Source organism: Tachysurus vachellii, chromosome 7, assembly GCF_030014155.1.
Source record: "Tachysurus vachellii isolate PV-2020 chromosome 7, HZAU_Pvac_v1, whole genome shotgun sequence".
Classification (NCBI taxonomy): domain Eukaryota; kingdom Metazoa; phylum Chordata; class Actinopteri; order Siluriformes; family Bagridae; genus Tachysurus; species Tachysurus vachellii.
The window spans coordinates 20812443-20833692 of NC_083466.1; the positions used below are offsets into that span (position 1 = coordinate 20812443).

Here is a 21250-nt window from a genome sequence, read left to right on the forward strand (position 1 = left end):
AGGGTGTGTGTGTGGTCAGAAGTAAATAAATGACTGAGATGGACTACTATCCTTACTGATGACTAAATGATCATTAAACACAGACATATGACAATTTAACAGGGGTGTATAAACGTTTTATTTCCATTGTATTGGCAAAAAATTACAATCCATAATCTACAGCCATTGTAATATCAGATGATCCACTAGATCAGGAATCTTCAATCGTCTACACAAAGGTCTGGTGTGACTGCAGTCTTTTAAAGCAGACAAATAAGACAAACTTCTTGATATCTGAGACTGGATATGAGCTGATTAATGTGGAGTAAGTTGTGTCTGAAATCCTGCAGCCACATCACCACTTTGTAAGTAAGATTGAAGAGCCCTGCACTAGAGGACACAAAATATACATATAACAATGTGATGGTAGTTTATGTACAGATAAATGTGCTACAAATAAATCATTACTAAACTGAACAGAGAAACAGATCAAATCTACTCAAAATATTACTGGAAATTAATTATTTAATTCCATTTAATTCAATGTCTAAAATAATATTAGATTTTAAAAGGAAGATACTGTAGAACAATGATTTATAATATCTCAGGTAACTGTTGCTATAGTACTGTGTTCATTCCAGTATTTCTGCACACACAATATTGTTGAACATACAGTATTTACACTGGTCTGCGCTGTTTCTGTTTATTGTCTTTTGTGTATTGTCTTTTTTTGTATTGTCTTGTAATTTTTTGTCTGCACTGTCTTTTGTCCTGCACTGTCTTGTCTGTCTTGTTTGTCTTGTGCTGCACTGTTTGCACCAGGTTGCACAGATGCACTTTATGTATCTAGGACTACTTACTAAGTCCTTAGCTCTGTCTTTGTTTTTATGTAGCACTATGATCCTGTTGTCTTATTTCACTGTGTACTGCAACAGCTATATATGGTTTAAATGACAATAAAAGCTTCTTAACCTGGCTTGACAATGATTCATTATTATAATTTGACTGATCTGAGATATCTAAGATATGTATTTTACAAACTGAAAAATACACTTGGAGAATATAGATGTCACAACCAGGGAAGGAAGGAGACGGACCCGTACACAGGACAGTTTCAAATGAATGGGGTTTAATAAATGATAAAGACAAAGACAGTAAATGACGAGGACTAAGACCATACAACTCACTTAAATACAAAAGACAATGAGATACAATTAGGATCAGGTGTGGAGACAGGGAGGAGCAGACGAAGGCGGGGCAGACACGTGACAACAACGATAACAATAACAGCACATGGCCGAAAGTCCGGGCTGATGCCTGACAATAGAATGTAATATATATAAATTTGATTAACACTTTAGTTTTAGATCACTAACATGATTTGTCTGGCAGTCATTTGGGCTTCATAAAATCAATATATATTTTTATATAATAGATATATATTTTTAGCCCCACAGTATAGGGCTAAAATGTGTTCACCTGCCTTCTGTAAGGTTTATTAATGATATCTACTTCTTACAAGGTCATGGAACTGAATGGTCAGTACATTTGTACACATTTTTAATGGAGCTCTAATCAAATACAGATTTTTATTAATGAAGCACACATGCCAGACTAATTGATGATTTTAATGTTATTAAATGATAATAATACATATCGTCACTGTCGGGCGGAAACCTCGTATGTCCAAATTTGGTCAATTTCATATTTTTCACATATTGATGCTATTGGTCAGTCCCCACATGGGTCTGTTATTTTTACAAGTTATTAACCAATCTAAAGTCTTGAAAATAGCTTGAGGGCAAATCTCATAACTCCATTGGACACTTCAACTGTCCACCTCTTCCTCACTCCGCGAGAGAGATTCGCGGCATATTTCTCCTTAATAAGAGTCGCAACGAATCAACACGTCTTCTGAGGTAAATGTGTTCAAAACACTGGGCTCAAAGAAAAAAAAATCTTGACCCCCGCTAGTTCTGGTGCTCGTCTGAGGACAGGAATTTAGCGCAAGACAATCCACTGCAACACGGACTAAACCCTGTGCACTGCAGATAAGGTATGGCGTTCCTGAAAAATAACGGTTTTGGATATACGAGGATTTCGTCTGACAGCGACGATATATTTACTTTTATGAGGTTGTTCCTACAGGACCAGTTGGTGTTGGATAACTTTTTCTGATAGTTAAATTGAAACCCTAACCCTAACTTCTAAAATGTTAATTTATTTGTCAAATTAAATTTTGTTAGAAGATAAGAAACTATTATATGTGACATGTAATATTTAGTATGTAATATTTCCCCTGTGTGCAATTTAGTGGATTACATTATTTTGTAGAATAATAATATAATTTACTAATAATTCAGAGCTGAAATGAACAAAAAACAAATTAGATCAACTTAAATCTGGTTTCTACACATAATTCTTGAATAGAAAATAATATTAATGATTTAAACAGTATCCATCAAGTATCTAAGTAAATCTCTAATATTAATATTTTTCTCTTTTCAGAACTGCAGAGACAGAGACTGAGTGTGGAATACGGTAATTACACCTGATTTTATAAAAATTTAGGATTTTCTGTGAGTGTAATATTTACAGTTCCCTCCAAATGTGTTGGGTTGTAAAGTCAATTGTATTTTGCTCTACACTGAACACTGGTTTGAGATCAACATGTGAACATGCAACAATAGATCAGATTTTCAGCCTCCTGACATTTACAGCTAGATGTGTTAAACAACTCAGAAAATGGCACCTTTTGTCTGAACCTGTGTCTTTTCAAGTGATAGAAATGATTGAAATGTGACTGATACTTGTTTATAAGCATTGGGTTTAGCCAGTGCAACAATTTGGGAGGATCTGAAAAAAAAGAAAGAAAAGTGACGATGGTAGTTGATGACAAATATTGTGAGAGCTGTGAAGAAAAACCCCAAAACAGCATTCAGTAACATCACAAACAACCTCCAAAGCAAACCCAAAACACACTGCCAGCAAAATACTGGACTTAATCAGGGGGAAAGTGGAAGGTTTTATATTGGCCAAGTCAAAAACCAAACCTTAACCAAACTGAGCAGCATTTCACCTCCATTTCACACCTAAAACTAACAATAACTGAAAGAAGCTGCAATACAAGTATTGAAAGCATCACAAAAGAAAAATGCAGTAAATGAATAAAAAATTAAAACGTTAGTCATTTTTGTACATTATTGTATATATTATGATGTTGTGTTTGTTTAATGTTACTTTATTTGGACTATATTGTCATTAAACTACATGTTTTCACAGAGTTATTAAAGAAGAAGCAGTATGCAGGTAAGAATAATTCTTTACAGTTAAAGGCCCCAGATTAAAACCATCCTAACTGTAATAATACAGCACAGAACTGCCCACTTTAGGGCTTTTGTTGCCCCACATTGCTTCCACATGCTCCTCTGCTTTCAGGTGCGAATCCACACAGGATGCAAAACAAACATAGAGACAGAGACATAAGCAGGTCAAAGTCACAGCACAAACCTCATAACACAAGCAGGTAGCAACAGGCAGCCAAAGTACAATAATAGTCCACCAGCGCAGGTCTTTAATCCACGATGGTCACTGTCCATAAACAGGAAATAATACACATACGGGAAATAATCCACGGGGAAAATGGGAGAGCAAAAATAGTGAAAAAAAAACAAACAGAAAAAACACCAGAGCCGAAAACCAAAACAAAGTGCAGCAGCAAAAAGAGCACGACTGAAGTCCACAAAAACAGGTGAAACAAAAAGGAAAAGTAACTCCAACCTGGCAAAAGTCCACTCGGGCAAACAGCAGCGAGTCCCTGAGAAATAACTAGAACAGGAGGACGGTGAGAAAACTCACAGATCACGACGTAACTGTAGAGAGATCATCTGGTGAAAATCACACAGAAACACTTAAATAGCGCTGCCGGGATTCAGTGGCTGCTGACCGGTAAGTGACGTCACCAATGACCGCCGCAAACTGGAACTCCGGAGGAATCCGCTGACATCAAGTCAATATTCACATCTATTTTTTACTGTTCACTAATTCACATTCAATATTACAGTGTTTCAGCATAGAAAAGTTTCTCGTCCGTGTTACTCAGTGTTAGGTAAAGACAATCGAGCCTGGAGCATGTTGTACAGTTTTGTGTCCTGACATTAAATAAACACACAAAGGTTTTAGTCCAAATTACAGACTTGGAGTAAATCACTGTTCTTTCCCCTTCAATGTTCAGCTTTATGATTGGATTGAATTCAGCTTCACTGGATGATGATTTAATATTTTTACCTGTTTACTCATATCACACACTGTGTGTTTCTCTCAGTGGATGTGACTCTGGATCCTGATACAGCAAATCCATATCTCATCCTGTCTGATGATGGAAAACAAGTGACACGTGGAGACACACGACAGAATCTCCCTGATTCACCACAAAGGTTTCAATTTCCCTGTGTTCTGGGAAAGCAGAGTTTCTCCTCAGGGAGATTTTATTATGAGGTGCAGGTCAGTGGGAAAACTGCCTGGACATTAGGAGTCGTGAGAGAGAACATTAACAGGAAGTGGTGGATTTCACGGTGTCCTCAGAATGGATTCTGGACTGTGGCTCTGAGGAATGAGAATCAGTACAAGGCTTGTGCTGATCCCCCTGTCCCCCTCACACTGAGGTTGTGGGGGTGTTTGGAGGTTGTGGGGGTGTTTGTGGATTATGAGGAGGGTCTGGTCTCCTTTTATGATGTGAAGTCCAGATCTCATATCTACTCTTTCACTGGTCAGTCTTTCACTGAGAAACTCTATCTATACTTCAGTCCTTATAGAGGTAAAAATTCAGCACCACTGATCATCTCTCCTGTATTTAAGACTGAATGAATTTTTAGTCAAATTTTCTTACAAATTTATTTATCTATTAAATGGTAAGAATAAAAATAAATATTTAACTTCTTTAGTTACATTTTAGAAACACATTTTCCCTTTTAAAATTCTGTACAGATTATTTTAATACCTGGTTTTAATTGTAATCCTAAAGTCTGTTTTTTATGATTATTTGACATTATGATTGTGGAACTTTGTCATTACAAATCACATATAAATAAAGATCATTTACAGTTTACTTTGAGTTTTACTGAAGAATTTAATTTAATCAATAAAATGTATAAAGTTCAGCTGCTGATGTCTGTGTAGATAAAAACAAACTAAACTCTGTTTCTCTTTAAAACTTCATCAAACACAAACACAACTAGATTTGTAAAGTTCGTCGAGACAAACTTTGATGTTGGCTTTGACGGTGCAAGTATTCGCAAAGGCCGGTGCTTTTTGGAGGCGAGTGGACATAAGGGTCAGTGTTACTTTTGGAGGGAAGTGGACAGAAAGATTGTGAAAGCTACTGGACCGCTAGGGTGCCAATACTTTTGGAGGCGAGCGGACATGAGCATGTCAATGAGTTCCCATCATTGTGCTGAGTGTTTTGATATGTCACATGTCCATGTTGTGCAAATTTTTTATTTCGCTTATTTTGGGGGCGGGGCTACACGTGACGTCACGTGACGTGACCAAAATACACGTGGGGCAGTTCCCCTCATTGTGCTGAGTGTTTTGATATGTCACATGTCCATGTTGTGCTAATTTTTTATTTTCACGTAACGACACGTGACATCACGTGACGTCAGGTGACGTGGTTAGAATACACGTGAGGCAGTTCCCCTTATTGTGCTGAGTGTTTTGATATGTCACATGTCCATGTTGTGCAAATTTTTGATTTCGCTTATTTTGGGGGCGGGGCTATACACGTGACGACACGTGACGTGAACAAAATACACGTGGGGCAGTTCCCCTCATTGTGCTGAGTGTTTTGATATGTCACATGTCCATGTTGTGCAAAGTTTTGATTTCGCTTATTTTGGGGGCGGGGCTATACACGTGACGTCACGTGACGTGACCAAAATACCCGTGAGGCACTTCCCCTCATTGTGCTGAATGTTTTGATATGTCACATGTCCATGTTGTGCTAATTTTTTATTTTCACGTGACGTCACTTGACGACACGTGACGTGACGTGACCATAACACACGTGAGGCACTTCCCCTCATTGGGCTGAGTGTTTTGATATATGACATGTCCATGTTGTGCTAATTTTTGATTTCGCTTATTTTGGGGGCGGGGCTAAACGTGACGTCACGTGACGTGACCAAAATACACGTGAGGCAGCTCCCCTCATTGTGCTGTGTTTTGATTTGTCACATGTCCATGTTGTGCAAATTTTTTATTTTCACGTGACGACACGTGACGTGACGTGACCATAACACACGTGAGGCACTTCCCCTCATTGGGCTGAGTGTTTTGATATATGACATGTCCATGTTGTGCTAATTTTTGATTGCGCTTATTTTGGGGGCGGGGCTACACGTGACGTCACGTGACGTGAACAAAATACACGTGGGGCAGTTCCGCTCATTGTGCTGAGTGTTTTGATATGTCACATGTCCATGTTGTGCAAATGTTTGATTTCGCTTATTTTGGGGGCGGGGCTATACACGTGACGACACGTGACGTGACCAAAATACACGTGAGGCACTTCCCCTCATTGGGCTGAGTGTTTTGATATGTCACATGTCCATGTTGTGCAAATTTTTGATTTCGCTTATTTTGGGGGCGGGGCTATACACGTGACGTCACGTGACGTGACCAAAATACACGTGAGGCACTTCCCCTCATTGGGCTGAGTGTTTTGATATATGACATGTCCATATTGTGCTCATTTTTGATTTCGAAAATTTTTTGAAAAAGTGGCTACTGAGGGTTTGGATTAACATTTCATGTCAATACTGCAGTCATTATGGGATTCTACTTATTATTATACTGCATCTACACAGGAGAGAAGCCGTGCCTGAGCTCTGCGCACGCTGCGTGTGTGAAAGCTTAGAGGAATTTTAGGAATTCCCCATTCAAGTCTATGGGACGTTCCATCGTCGACTACGGGAAAACCGAAAGTTCCGTCGGAATGCCGAGTCCGGAACTTTGTCCGGAGTAACGTCCTAAAGAACCTTTCCGAGTTTGGTGTAAATCGCTCGAAAACTTGCCGAGTTATAAACCTCCAAAGTTTATAATGGAAGTGGATATGAAAAAAGGCCACTTTGAGCTTCCGTACCGGGAATGCCGGAATTCCGATCGCTTAGAAAAGTAATAGCAACAAACTTCAGACCAGGGTCTACTACATATCCGAATTTGGTGCATGTGGCTCGAAAGGCCTAGGACGAGTTACTCTTGATAAATTTTTGTCTAAGAAGAAAATATAATATAACTAGATTTGTAAAGTTCATCGAGACAAACTTTGATGTTGGCTTTGACGGTGCAAGTATTCGCAAAGGCCGGTGCTTTTTGTAGGCGAGTGGACATAAGGGTCAGTGTTACTTTTGGAGGCAAGTGGACAGAAAGATTGTGAAAGCTACTGGACCGCTAGGGTGCCAAAACTTTTGGAGGCGAGCGGACATGAGCATGTGACGTGATCCGAATACCCGTGAGGCAGTTCCCCTCATTGTGCCGAGTGGTTTGATATGTCACATGTCCATGTTGTGCAAATTTTTTATTTTCACGTGACGACACGTGACGACACGTGACGTGACGTGACCATAACACACGTGAGGCACTTCCCCTCATTGTGCTGAGTGTTTTGATATATGACATGTCCATGTTGTGCAAATTTTTGATTTCGCTTATTTTGGGGGCGGGGCTATACACGTGACGTCACGTGACGTGAACAAAATAGACGTGGGGCAGTTCCCCTCATTGTGCTGAGTGTTTTGATATGTCACATATCCATGTTGTGCAAATTTTTGATTTCGCTTATTTTGGGGGCGGGGCTATACACGTGACGTCACGTGACGTGACCATAACACACGTGAGGCACTTCTCCTCATTGGGCTGAGTGTTTTGATATATGACATGTCCATGTTGTGCTAATTTTTTATTTTCACGTAACGACACGTGACGTCACGTGACGTCACGTGACGTGGTTAGAATACACGTGAGGCAGTTCCCCTTATTGTGCTGAGTGTTTTGATATGTCACATGTCCATGTTGTGCAAATTTTTGATTTCGCTTATTTTGGGGGCGGGGCTATACACGTGACGACACGTGACGTGAACAAAATAGACGTGGGGCAGTTCCCCTCATTGTGCTGAGTGTTTTGATATGTCACATGTCCATGTGCAAATTTTTGATTTCGCTTATTTTGGGGGCAGGGCTATACACGTGACGTCACGTGACGTGACCATAACACACGTGAGGCACTTCTCCTCATTGGGCTGAGTGTTTTGATATATGACATGTCCATGTTGTGCTAATTTTTGATTTCGCTTATTTTGGGGGCGGGGCTACACGTGACGTCACGTGACGTCACCAAAATACACGTGGGGCAGTTCCCCTCATTGTGCTGAGTGTTTTGATATGTCACATGTCCATGTTGTGCAAATTTTTGATTTCGCTTATTTTGGGGGCAGAGCTATACACGTGACGTCACGTGACGTGACCATAACACACGTGAGGCACTTCCCCTCATTGGGCTGAGTGTTTTGATATATGACATGTCCATGTTGTGCAAATTTTTGATTTCGCTTATTTTGGGGGCGGGGCTACACGTGATGTCACGTGACGTCACCAAAATACACGTGGGGCAGTTCCCCTCATTGTGCTGAGTGTTTTGATATGTGACATGTCCATGTTGTGCAAATTTTTGATTTCGCTTATTTTGGGGGCGGGGCTACACGTGACGTCACGTGACGTTACCAAAATACACGTGGGGCAGTTCCCCTCATTGTGCTGAGTGTTTTGATATGTCACATGTCCATGTTGTGCAAATTTTTGATTTCGCTTATTTTGGGGGCGGAGCTATACACGTGACGTCACGTGACGTGACCAAAATACACGTGGGGCAGTTCCCCTCATTGTGCTGAGTGTTTTGATATGTCACATGTCCATGTTGTGCAAATTTTTGTTTTCGCTTATTTTGGAGGCGGGGCTACACGTGACATCACGTGACGTCACCAAAATACACGTGGGGCAGTTCCCCTCATTGTGCTGAGTGTTTTGATATGACATGTCCATGTTGTGCAAATTTTTGATTTCGCTTATTCTGGGGGCGGGGCTACACGTGACGTCACCAGTATACCCGGTGGGGTGCCAATACTTTTGGCAAAAAGTGGCTACTGAGGGTTTGGACATTTCATGTCAATACTGCAGTCATTATGGGATTCTACTTATTATTATACTGCATAGAACACAGGAGAGAAGCCGTGCCTGAGCTCTGCGCACGCTGCGTGTGTGAAAGCTTAGAGGAATTTTAGGAATTCCCCATTCAAGTCTATGGGACGTTCCATCGTCGACTACGGGAAAACCGAAAGTTCCGTCGGAACGCCGAGTCCGGAACTTTGTCCGGAGTAACGTCCTAAAGAACCTGTCCGAGTTTGGTGTAAATCGCTCGAAAACTTGCCGAGTTATAAACCTCCAAAATTTATAATGGAAGTGGATACGAAAAAAGGCCACTTTGAGCTTCCGTACCGGGAATGCCGGAATTCCGATCGCTTAGAAAAGTAGTAGCAACAAACTTCAGACCAGGGTCTACGACATATCCGAATTTGGTGCATGTGGCTCGAAAGCCCTAGGACGAGTTACTCTTGATAAATTTGTGGCTAAGAATAATAATAATAATAATAATAATAATAATAATAATAATAATAATAATAATAATAAAAATAAATAACAATAAGCTTATAAAGGAAATCAGAATGTTGGCTTCTACAAACACAAACACAATCAGATTCATATTTTATTTAGAAATAAAAATCTCATGTTAAAATCTCTTTATCAGCATTAATAAGCTCATGTCTAAAAGGATGGACAGCAGATGGAGCTTCATTAATATTCATAGTGTAAGTGCTACCTGATTGGTCAGTGAAAAGTTCTGACGTTTCATGTTGATGCACGTGACCGTTTTATGACTGCTGTGAAAAATCATCTTGAGGAGATCAAACTGACCAGAGCAAGAAACAGGATAAAACAGACACCGGGAAAACAGAACACTGTATTAAACACGAGTAGAACAAACAACAGCTCAGTACAGCAGTAAAATACTAGACAATATATAATACTTCACGACGTAAACTAGCGTGAGCAGGATTTAAATGTCCACAAGCACCAGAAGTGACACTGTGACACTGTTAAAGTGTTAGAGCTCTGTCTCCCTCTGGTGGTGAGGAAGTGCAAGAGGAACCATATATAACAATAATAATAATAATAATAATAATAATAATAATAATAATAATAATAATAATAATAATAATAATGGTAAACAACATAGATCATAGTGATTTTTGTATCAGGCCACACAATTTTTAGATGAACAAAAATACTAAAAATATATAAATGTAATGTGACGTGTTTCTTTTTACCCAGATGTGTCCTGTTAGATTGATCATTTAAATAATAAATAGTTCTGAACATCTACACTTGGTTTTAGTCTCCAGTTTTAGTTGTGAAGACTGAATGTGTTATTCTTTGTGTTCTCTGTGTGAATGAAATGATTTAATAAAATTTGATGAGGCAGTGGGCCATTCTGTATACTTCTCTGTTAAAATACTCAAATGAATAAAATTATTTTATTTTATTTTAATATTAACATTTTTATAAGTGTCTGTTTTCAGAGAGGCAGATACAGATGCTGGAAGCTGGTAATTATACCTGAACTTCTGAATGAGTAGAAGATATAATAACAATGTTCAGATGTATAACATTGCATAGCTAGATGTGATTCATGGGCAGAAGCAATATTGTTCCAGCTTTAAAATAGGTTTTCTTGAGTGTAAACAATGACTGCAGTTTACCAGTAAAATTTCAGCTGATAACTTATACAACCCGAATTCCGAAAAAGTTGGCAGGTTTTTTAAATTAAATTAAAAATTAAGACTTTTAAATCATATGCGCCAATATTTTATTCACAATAGAACGTGGATAACATAACAAATGTTCAAAAAGAAAAATTTTAAACTTTTATCCATTAAATGAGCTCATTTCAAATTTGATGCCTGCTACTGGTCTCAAAAAAGATGGCATGAGGAAATTAATGGCTGAAAAGCAAGAAATTTTATAAAGATTCAGCTGGGAGAACATCTAGCAACTTCTTCTTCTTCTTTCGGCTTTTCCCTTCAGGGGTCGCCACAGCGAATCATCTCTCTCCACCTAACCCTATCTTCTGCATCCTCAACACTTGCACCCACTAGCTTCAAATCCTCATTAATTACATCCATATACCTCCGCTTTGGCCTTCCTCTTTGCCTCCTGCCTGGCAGCTCCATGTCCAATATTCTCCTACCAATATACTCACTCTCCCTCCTCTGAACATGTCCAAACCATCTTAATCTCGCCTCCCTAACTTTGTCCCCCAAACGTCCAACATGGGCTGTCCCTCTGATGTACTCGTTCCTAATCCTGTCCAATCTTGTCACACCCAAAGAGAACCTCAACATCTTCAGTTCGGCTACCTCAAACTCCGACTCCTGTCTCTTCTTCAGTGACACTGTCTCTAAACCATACAGCACGGCCGGTCTCACCACTGTCCTGTACACCTTCCCCTTGATTCTTGCTGATATTTTCCTATCACACAGAACTCCTGACACCTTTCTCCACCCACTCCAACCTGCCTGCACTCGCTTCTTTACTTCTTTCCCACTCTCTCCATTACTCTGGACTGTTGACCCCAAGTACTTAAACTCCTGTACCTTCTTCACCTCTTCACCCTGTAACCTTACTGTTCCACTTCCCTCCCTTTCATTCACACACATGTACTCAGTCTTACTACGACTGACTTTCATTCCTCTTCTCTCCAGCGCAAACCTCCACCTCTCCAGGTTTTCCTCCACCTGCTCCCTGCTCTCACTACAGATCACAATGTCATCTGCAAACATCATCATCCAAGGAGACTCCTGTCTGACCTCCTCTGACAACTGGTCCATCACTGTAGCAAACAGGAAGGGGCTCAGAGCCGATCCCTGATGCAGTCCCACCTCCACTGTGAACTCCTCTGTCTGACCTACAGCACACCTCACCACTGTCCTGCTCCTCTCATACATGTCCTGCACCACTCTGACATACTTCTCTGCTACTCCTGACTTCCTCATACAGTACCACAGCTCTTCTCTTGGCACCCTGTCATACGCTTTCTCTAAGTCTAGAAACACACAGTGCAACTCCCTCTGACCATCCCTATTCTTCTCCATCAACATTCTCAGAGCAAAAATTGCATCTGTTGTGCTCTTTCTGGGCATGAAGCCATACTGCTGCTCACAAATTTCTACCACCTTCCTTAACCTAGCTTCCACTACTCTTTCCCACAACTTCATTGTATGGCTCATCAACTTTATCCCTCTATAGTTGCTGCAACTCTGCAAGTCACCCTTATTCTTAAAGATCGGCACTAACACACTCCTTCTCCATTCCTCAGGCATCCTCTCACTTTCTAATACCCTGTTGAACAAACTAGTTAAAAATTCCACTGCTGCCTCTCCTAGACACTTTCAGACCTCTACCGGGATGTCGTCAGGACCAACTGCCTTTCCACTTTTCATCCTCTTCAAAGCCTTCCTGACTTCATCCTTTCTAATCTTATCTACTTCCTGTTCCACAGAGTTCACCCCTTCTACTCTTTTTTCCCTCTGATTCTCCTTATTCATCAGCTCCTCAAAGTATTCCTTCCATCTCCTCTGTACAATCACCTGTGTTCCCCTCACCAACATGTCCATTAAAATCCGCTCCTATCACCACTCTCTCACCCTTGGGAATACTCTCAATCACCTCATCGAATTCACACCAGAATCTCTCTTTCTCCTCTAACTCACAACCTACCTGCGGGGCATAACCACTAACAACATTCAACATCACCCCTTCAATCTCTAACTTCAGACTCATCACCCTGTCTGACACTCTCTTCACCTCCAGAACATTCCTCACAAACTCCTCCTTCAGGACCACACCTACCCCATTTCTCTTACTATCCACACCATAATAAAACAGCTTGAATCCTGCTCCTATACTACGAGCCTTGCTACCCTTCCACTTGGTCTCCTGTACACACAGTATATCCACCTTCCTTCTCTCCATCATATCAGCCAGCTCTCTACCTTTCCCTGTCATAGTACCAACATTCAGAGTCCCTATTCTCAGTCCTACACTCTTACCTTTCCTCTTCTCTCTCTGTCTGTGCACTCTCCTCCCTCCTCTACTTCTTCGACCAACAGTAGCCCAATTTCCACTGGCGCCCTGTAGGTCAACGGCGCCGATGGCGGTCGTTGTTAACCCGGGCCTCGACCGATCCGGTATGAAATTCTTACTGACAATTCGCATGGTTAGATTTGGCAACGTTTTATGCCGGATGCCCTTCCTGACGCAACCCTCTCTATTTATCCGGGCTTGGGACCGGCACAGAAGTCACTGGACTGTGACCCCCATGGCTAGATTGGGAGAACATCTAGCAACTAATTAAGTTAATTGATATTAGGCCTGTAACATGCTTATCTATAAAAGGGATGTCTTAGAGAGGCAGAGTCTCTCAGAATTAAAGATAGGCAGAGATTCTCTAATCTGTGAAAGAGTGCGAAATACTTTAAAAACAATGTTCCCCAATGTCAGATTGCAAAGGCTTTGCAAATCTCATCATCTACAGTGATTAACATCAAAAGATTCAGAGAAACTGGAGAAATCTCTGAGTCCCCTAAGGGACAAGGCCAAAGGCCTTTATTGTGTGCTTCGGGCCCTCAGACGACACTGCATCACTCATCGGCATTATTGTTTCAGTGTCATTACTAAATGGGCCCAGGAATACTTACAGAAACCACTGTCGGTAAACACAATCCACCTTGCCAACTAAAGCTCTATCATGCAAAAAGGAAGCCATATGTGAACATGGTCCAGAAGCGGCATCGTGTCCTGTGGGCCAAGGCTCATTTAAAATGGACTCTTCCAAGTGGAAGTGTTTTATGGTCAGACGAGTACAAATTTAACATTCTTGTTGGGAATCACGGACACCGTGTCCTCCGGACTAAAGAGAAGGGAGACCTTCCAGCGTGTTATCAGTGTTCAGTTCAAAAGCCAGCATCTCTGATGGTATGGGTGTGCATAAGTGCATACGGTGTTGGCAGCTTGCATGTTTTGGAAGGCACTATATATGCTGAAAGGTATATAAAGGTTAAAAGCAACATATGCTCCCCTCTAGATGGCATCTATTTCAGGGAAGGCCTTGTGTAGGACTTGTGCAGGACAATGCAAAACCAAATACTGCATCTATTACAACAGCATGGCTTTGTCGTAAAAGTGTCCTGGTGCTAAATTGGCTGCTTGCAGTCCAGGTCTTTCACCTATAGAGAACATTTGGCACATCATTAAACAAAAAACATGTCAAAGACAACTACGAAACTTTCAGCCGCTGGAACTCTTTACCAGGCAAGAATCATCAAATTAGAAATGAGCTCATTTAGTGGATAAAAGTGTCAAATTTCTCTGTTTAAACATGTGTTATGTTTTCTATGTTCCATTGTGAATACAATTTTGGCTTATGTGATTTGAAAGTCTTTTTATTCAAATTTAAAAAACTTCAGAACTTTTTTGGAACTCAGTTTGTATTTGCTATTTTTATTTTTAATATTTTTACCGTTTGACTTTGATTCAATTTGATTTGTTAAACTGATGGATTATGTGAACTAGCAAGCGAATCTTAATGCAGTCAGTCATGAATCAAAGCTCTAAGACCTGAAAATTAAAACATATGAACTATTAATATTTAACTATAACTACATATTTATTAATTATGCTGGAAATTAAAAAAGACCATCCTTTAGTTCTATGTTTTCATTTATCAGGTCCTAAAAAGCAATTGTGTCGTCTTTACCAACTTCTGTAAACAAATAACTAACTTCAGGTGACAAAAAACAAAAAATTTCATATTCTGTCATTTACCTACTTTTTTATTTATCTACTTTTTTGCTTAGCAAAGATGGACATTTTATTAGTTTATTAGGACATTTTATTAGTTCACTCTGATAACCAGACAATTTCATTCAGAAATAATTTTAGAAGTAACCAGTCATCATATTTGACTGGTAATCTTTTACTTCTACAGGTTTATTATTATTTCTGTCATCCATTTTATGTTCTTTATGAAATGCTGTGTGTGTGTGAGTGTGAGTGTGAGTGTGAGTGTGAGTGTGAGAGAGAGAGAGAGAGATTATAAATAAATACAAATATTTTCCACATTTATAACTAAAAACCAAGTCTACATCTATAGTGATGCACAAGGACATCCAAGGACACCAAATGCAAATATAATACACCAAATGTGGTTGTAAATGGTAGTGAGATTTAAACTTAAATCTGGTTTCTACACACAGAATTCATGAATAGAAAATAATAATAATGTATAAAACAGTATCCAATAAGTATCTAAGTAGATCTAATAATATTTATCTCTTCAGAACTGCAGAGACTGAGTGTGGAATATTGTAATTACACCCGGTTTTGTGAAAATTTAGGATTTTCTGTGAGTGTAATATTTACAGTTCCCTCCAAATGTGTTGGGTTGCAAAGTCAATTGTATTTTGCTCTACACTGAACACTGGTTTGAGATCAAATATAAACATGCAACAATAGATCAGATTTTCATCCTCCATTTCCTGGCATTTACAGCTAGATGTGTTAAACAACTCAGAAAATGGCACCTTTTGTCTGAACCTGTGTCTTTTCAAGTGAAAGAAATGATTGAATCGTGACTGATACCTGCTGCCCAAAGGTGTCCTGTTAGATTCATTGTTTAATCAGCCAGTGGAACAATTTGTAAGGATCTGAAAAAAAGAAATAAATTACTGGTGTACTAATAACCAGACATGGAACAGGCCAAGGAAATTAACAGCAGTTGATGACAGAAACATTGTCATCTGTACATGTCCAAACCATCTCAATCGTGCCTCTCTAATCTTGTCCCCGAAACAGCCAACCTGAGCTGTCCCGCTGATGTGACCGTTCCTAATTCTGTCGCTCCTCATCACTCCTAAAGAGAACATCAACATCCTCATCTCTGCTACTTCCATCTCTGCCTCATGTCTTTACCTCACTGCTACAGTCTCTAACCCACACTGCATAGCTGACCTCACTACTGTCTTGTACACCTTTTATTTGATTTGTGGATAAAATTCAGACTCAAACAAAGTGATAGCTAAAAAGAAACATGATTTATTTAATAAAAAAACCAGAAAACACTGGGAAAAAGACAACTGAAACTCAACAGAACAAGGAAACAGACAATACAAAGACAAGGATTCTGCGCTGCCAAAAGCAACGTCGCATGGATAAATAGAGAGACAATTAGAGGAACAGACACAAGAGCCCGTCCACCTTGAACTCCTCTGTCTGACCTACAGCACATCTCACTGCTGTCATGCTCCTCTGAAATACTCTGACGTACTTCTCTGCCGCTCCTGACATCCTCATACAGTACCATACCTCTGTAGTTGCTACAACCCTGCACATTTTAAATGATTTTTTTGTATTTTGACTGCTAGTGAATATATTACATTTTGTTTGATCTAACTTTTTATATAAATTGTTCATTTAGATGACTTCATAGAGATTGTAAAGAAGAAACAGTATGCAGGTAAGAAAATGTTTACATTTTTGTCTTCATTACAGTTAACCAGTAGCTCTACTGTATTTTATTATTTATTTTTTTCTGTGTGTATGTGTGACATGGTTGTGCAGTAGGCAGCAAAGCCCAGGTTAAAACAATCCTAACTGTAAAAATACACCTCAGGACTATAGGATTATTTTTGGAAACATTAAGCTGTGCAGAAAACCACCAATTACTATCAGCAATGTTGTCATTTGTAATAAGACATAAAACTAACAACAACTTTTGTGCCACAGGCCAAAAATGTTGATTTAAGGAGCATGTCATTTATAAAAAGTATACTATTGTGGTTAATCATGTGTTAAGTGACATGGTGTCTGGATCAGGTTGTAACACCTCCTTTGTTTGTTTGTTTTTTTATGTTACTCTGAGGGGTTCAGAAATTTGACCTGTCCGATATACACACCTTCACAAAACAAAATAAGCTTTCACAACTATTTTATTTTTCCCACACATACTTATATACATGTGCCCCAAGTAAATGAATAAACTTGAAAGTAATTGTTGGCCTTTTGGTTTTTAAATGAGTCAATAATGAGTAAACTTAGCATTTGAATGCCCAGTCTCTTCTAATGAGTGATGATGAAGATGAGAGGAGATGAGCTTTAAATCCACAAGGTTATTTGAGTGCGATGCAATGTTTAAATCTCATGATCCACAGTAAGAGAGACAATTGTGGTCTTCCAGCTTGCTTTAAACTGGGCTTCAAGGTCTCCAATCAGTATTAAGTGTTCTCATAATGAACACCATGAAGAGACACAAGTGACCCAAGAAAAAAAAGTCATGAAAAGTCCTTTCTAGAAAGAAAGCAAATAACTAACATTAGTCACCATTTTTAGCAACCAAAACAGAAGGTATAATGACAATCCATACTTACAGTTGAGCAGAAACTCAGGGTTCTCAACAAGGACTTAAGACAAGAAAGGTAGCTTGAGTTGAAACCATGATGCTTCTCTCTACCAAACAAATTAACTTCTTCTATGATATCCCAGTTTATATGCTGGTTACCTCCAGGCACTAGCACCCTCAAACTGCCCCTAGGGGTACTACAACCCTGCTTGCAGCTACCCCTAAGAAATCACCATGCATAAAGGAGCAAAATAATACAATAAAAGAAACAGGTAACGTTTTGTCTGTTACAAGGTAAAGTTATATAATATGGTGATATAAAGAGCTTTTTCAGCTTTTCTGACCATTTTGTCTTCCATATTTATACTAATAACAATTTATATTAATTCATTTTATATTAATGTGTATCATAAATGTTAAAGACATCTGTTTGATGTGTGATATTTGTTGTTACTATTTGAGGTGTGTTTGTGTGTGAGTACTTTTACCACAGCATCACAGTGTTTGTGTGTACAATTGTGATCTTCTTACCAATACTCATGTTTATATCTGTAATGAAGAGGCGGAATCCGATGGAGGAGAAAACATTTGCTGAGATGTTTATTGAAAACTCAGACAGAAAATAAATCATGAGAGTCAGAGACAAAACCGGAAAACAGACAATAATCCAAATAAACAGAGAGTCAAACAGAGGGGTGAACAAATCTGAAATCACTAAACACAAAGAGCAAAAACCGGGAAAACAGAACACTGTATTAAACACGAGTAGAACAAACAACAGCTCAGTACAGCAGTAAAATACTAGACAATATTTAATACTTCACGAGTTTAGAGTTAGAGAAGAGTTTACAATTTCAGTTTTTATTTACTAATATTTGTATGAAGATTGTTTCTATGGTAAACAACATAGATCATTTTTTTCAGATCATGTACTTTTTCATGAACAAAAATATTGAAAATATTGAAATATGACTGTCAGGTGTTATTATTATTATTACCCAGGTGTGACCTGTTAGATTGATCATTTAAATAATAAATAGTTCTGAACATCTACACTTGGTTTTAGTCTCAAGTTTTACTTGTTAAGACTGAATGTGTTGTTAAAAAGGAAAAACCAGCATGAAGATCAGAGAGCTGTCTATGGGAGAAAAGCCTCTGTACTGTAGCAACACTGTTATCATGGAGTGTAAAATCTCTTACATTTACATTTATCACTGTATAATCATTCCCAGTGTGACATTTGGTTTGACGCTCTAGTAACCGGAAGTAAACATTACTCAGTGCTAGGCAAACGCAATCTAACCTGGAGCATGTTGTGCCGTTTTGTGTCCTGGCATTAAATAAATCCACAAAGAATTTAAAAACATACAGTTTCCCTCAATCACTTGAGAGTCACGTTTTCTTTCTAAATGTAAAACATACCAGATATTTATCACTAGAGACACTCAAGGTTTTTACCTCAAATGTTTTTCTCTCATGTTCTGTGACTCTTTCTGTGTATTTCCTGAAACACACAAATTACAAACACAAATAAATCACTAAAATTTCAGAAAGAAATAATTTTTATTTCTCATCTGTGACAGACTCCTATTATAAACTCTACAAGTTTGTTTCATTTTTTAAATAAATCTTTTAAAAATCCTTTACAAATGTTTTTATAAATCAATAATGAATCTGATTCACTGGATGATGATTTAATATTTTTACCTGTTTACTCATATCACACACTGTGTGTTTCTCTCAGTGGATGTGACTCTGGATCCTGATTCATCAAATCCATATCTCATCCTGTCTGCTGATGGAAAACAAGTGACATGTGGAGACACACGACAGAATCTCCCTGATACACCACAGAGGTTTAAATATTGTCCCTGTGTTCTGGGAAAGCAGAGTTTCTCCTCAGGGAGATTTTATTATGAGGTGCAGGTCAAAGGGAAAACTGACTGGACATTAGGAGTCATACAGTAAGAGAGAACATTAAGAGGATGTGGTTGATTATAGAGACTCCTCAGGATGGATTCTGGACTGTGGCTCTGTGGAATGAGAATCAGTACAGTGCTTATAATGATACTGATGTTGCCCTCACACTGAGAGAGAAGGTGGAGGATGTGGGGGTGTTTGTGGATTATGAGGAAGGTCTGGTCTCTTTTTATGATGTAAAATCCAGATCTCATATCTACTCTTTCACTGGTCAGACTTTTACTGAGAAGAAACTCTATCCATATTTCAGGCCTGGTTTAAATGAAGGTAGTGAAAATTCAGCACCACTGATCATCTCTCCTGTATTTAAGACTTATTGAATTTTTAGTCAAATTTTCTTACAAATTTATTTATCTATTAAATGGTAAGAATAAAAATAAATATTTCACTTTTTTAGTTAAATGCTGTACAGATTTTAATTGTGATCCTATAGTCTGTTATTTATGATTATTTGACATTATGATTGTGGATGTATAAAATGTATAAAGTTCAGCTGCTGATGTCTGTGTAGATAAAACCAAACCAAACCCTGTTTCTGCTTAAAACTTCACACAAATACAATCAAATTCATATTTTATTTAGAAATAAAAATCCCTGTTTGCCTGTTTTTCAGATTACTGGACTGTTTCTGACTTTGTTTGATGTCTGTCCTGCATTGCCCTGTTTGCCTGTGTTTCTGACTATTGGACTGCCTGTAATATTGAACTGTTCCTCCCTCATTTTAAGACAGCTCATATTAGACCTTTAATTTGAAACTTGATCTGTGTCTCACATTTGGGTGCTCACCTGCCATTCCTGAACATTTTATTTTGTGCAAAATCTTTCCTGAGCAATGTTTGCAGTGTGACGGATCATTATCCTGCTGAAGGAGCCCACTGCAATTAGGGAATACTGTTGACATGAAGGTGTGTATTTAGTCTACAACAATGTTCACTTGAATTCAACTTGAATTCCGGAAATGTTGGGACGTTTTTTAAATTTGAATAAAATGAAAAATAAAATACTTTCAAATCACATGAGCAAATATTTTGTTCACAATACAACATAGATAACAACATAAACCGAGAAATTTGACACTTTTATCCACTAAATGAGCTCATTTCAAATTTGATGCCTGCTAAAGGTCTCAAAATAATTGGCACATATTACCATGGTGTAGCATCTCCTTTTCAAAACAATTTGAAGATGTCTGGGCATTAAGGTTATGAGTTTCTGAAGTTTTGGTGTTGGAATTTGGTCCTATTCTTGCCTGATAAAGGTTTCCAGCTGCTGAAGATTTTGTGGTCGTCTTTGATGTTTTTTTAATTTAATGAATGTTAAATTAAAAATGTTCTCTATAGGTGAAAGATCTGGACTGCAGGCAGGCCAATTCATCACCCAGACTCTTCTATGATGAAGCCATGCTGTTGCAATATCTGCAGTATGTGGTTTTGCATTGTCCTGGTGAAATACACAAGGCCTTCCCTGAAATAGATGCCATCTGGATGGGGGCATATGTTATTCTAAGACCTTTATATACCTTTCAGCATTCACGGTGCCTTCCAAAACATGCAAGCTGCCAACACCATAGGCACTTATGCACACCCATACCATCAGAGACGCTGGCTTTTGAACTGAACACTGATAACACGCTGGAAGGTCTCCATCCTCTTTAACCCGGAGGACAAGGTGTTCGTGATTCCCAACAAGGATGTTACATTTGTACTCGTCTGACCATAGAACACT

At 38.8% G+C, this 21250-nt stretch overlaps 2 protein-coding genes across 2 annotated transcripts in view; both read left to right on the plus strand.

Annotated features, from left to right (window-relative positions):
* The window catches only part of LOC132848847 (butyrophilin subfamily 2 member A2-like), a 66638-nt gene extending 61552 nt beyond the window's left edge, over positions 1 to 5086 (plus strand). The window contains exons 9-10 of the mRNA XM_060874895.1: positions 3262 to 3288; positions 4304 to 5086. Coding sequence (XP_060730878.1) covers positions 3262 to 3288; positions 4304 to 4845 — 569 coding nt within the window. The 3' untranslated portion in view covers positions 4846 to 5086. The remainder of the gene's footprint in view (positions 1 to 3261; positions 3289 to 4303) is intronic.
* The window catches only part of LOC132848855 (butyrophilin subfamily 1 member A1-like), a 35854-nt gene extending 15712 nt beyond the window's left edge, over positions 1 to 20142 (plus strand). The window contains exons 5-8 of the mRNA XM_060874906.1: positions 2488 to 2520; positions 3262 to 3288; positions 16625 to 16663; positions 19290 to 20142. Of these exons, the coding sequence (XP_060730889.1) occupies positions 2488 to 2520; positions 3262 to 3288; positions 16625 to 16663; positions 19290 to 19513 (323 nt within the window). The 3' untranslated portion in view covers positions 19514 to 20142. The remainder of the gene's footprint in view (positions 1 to 2487; positions 2521 to 3261; positions 3289 to 16624; positions 16664 to 19289) is intronic.
* Positions 20143 to 21250: the final 1108 nt, after the last annotated feature.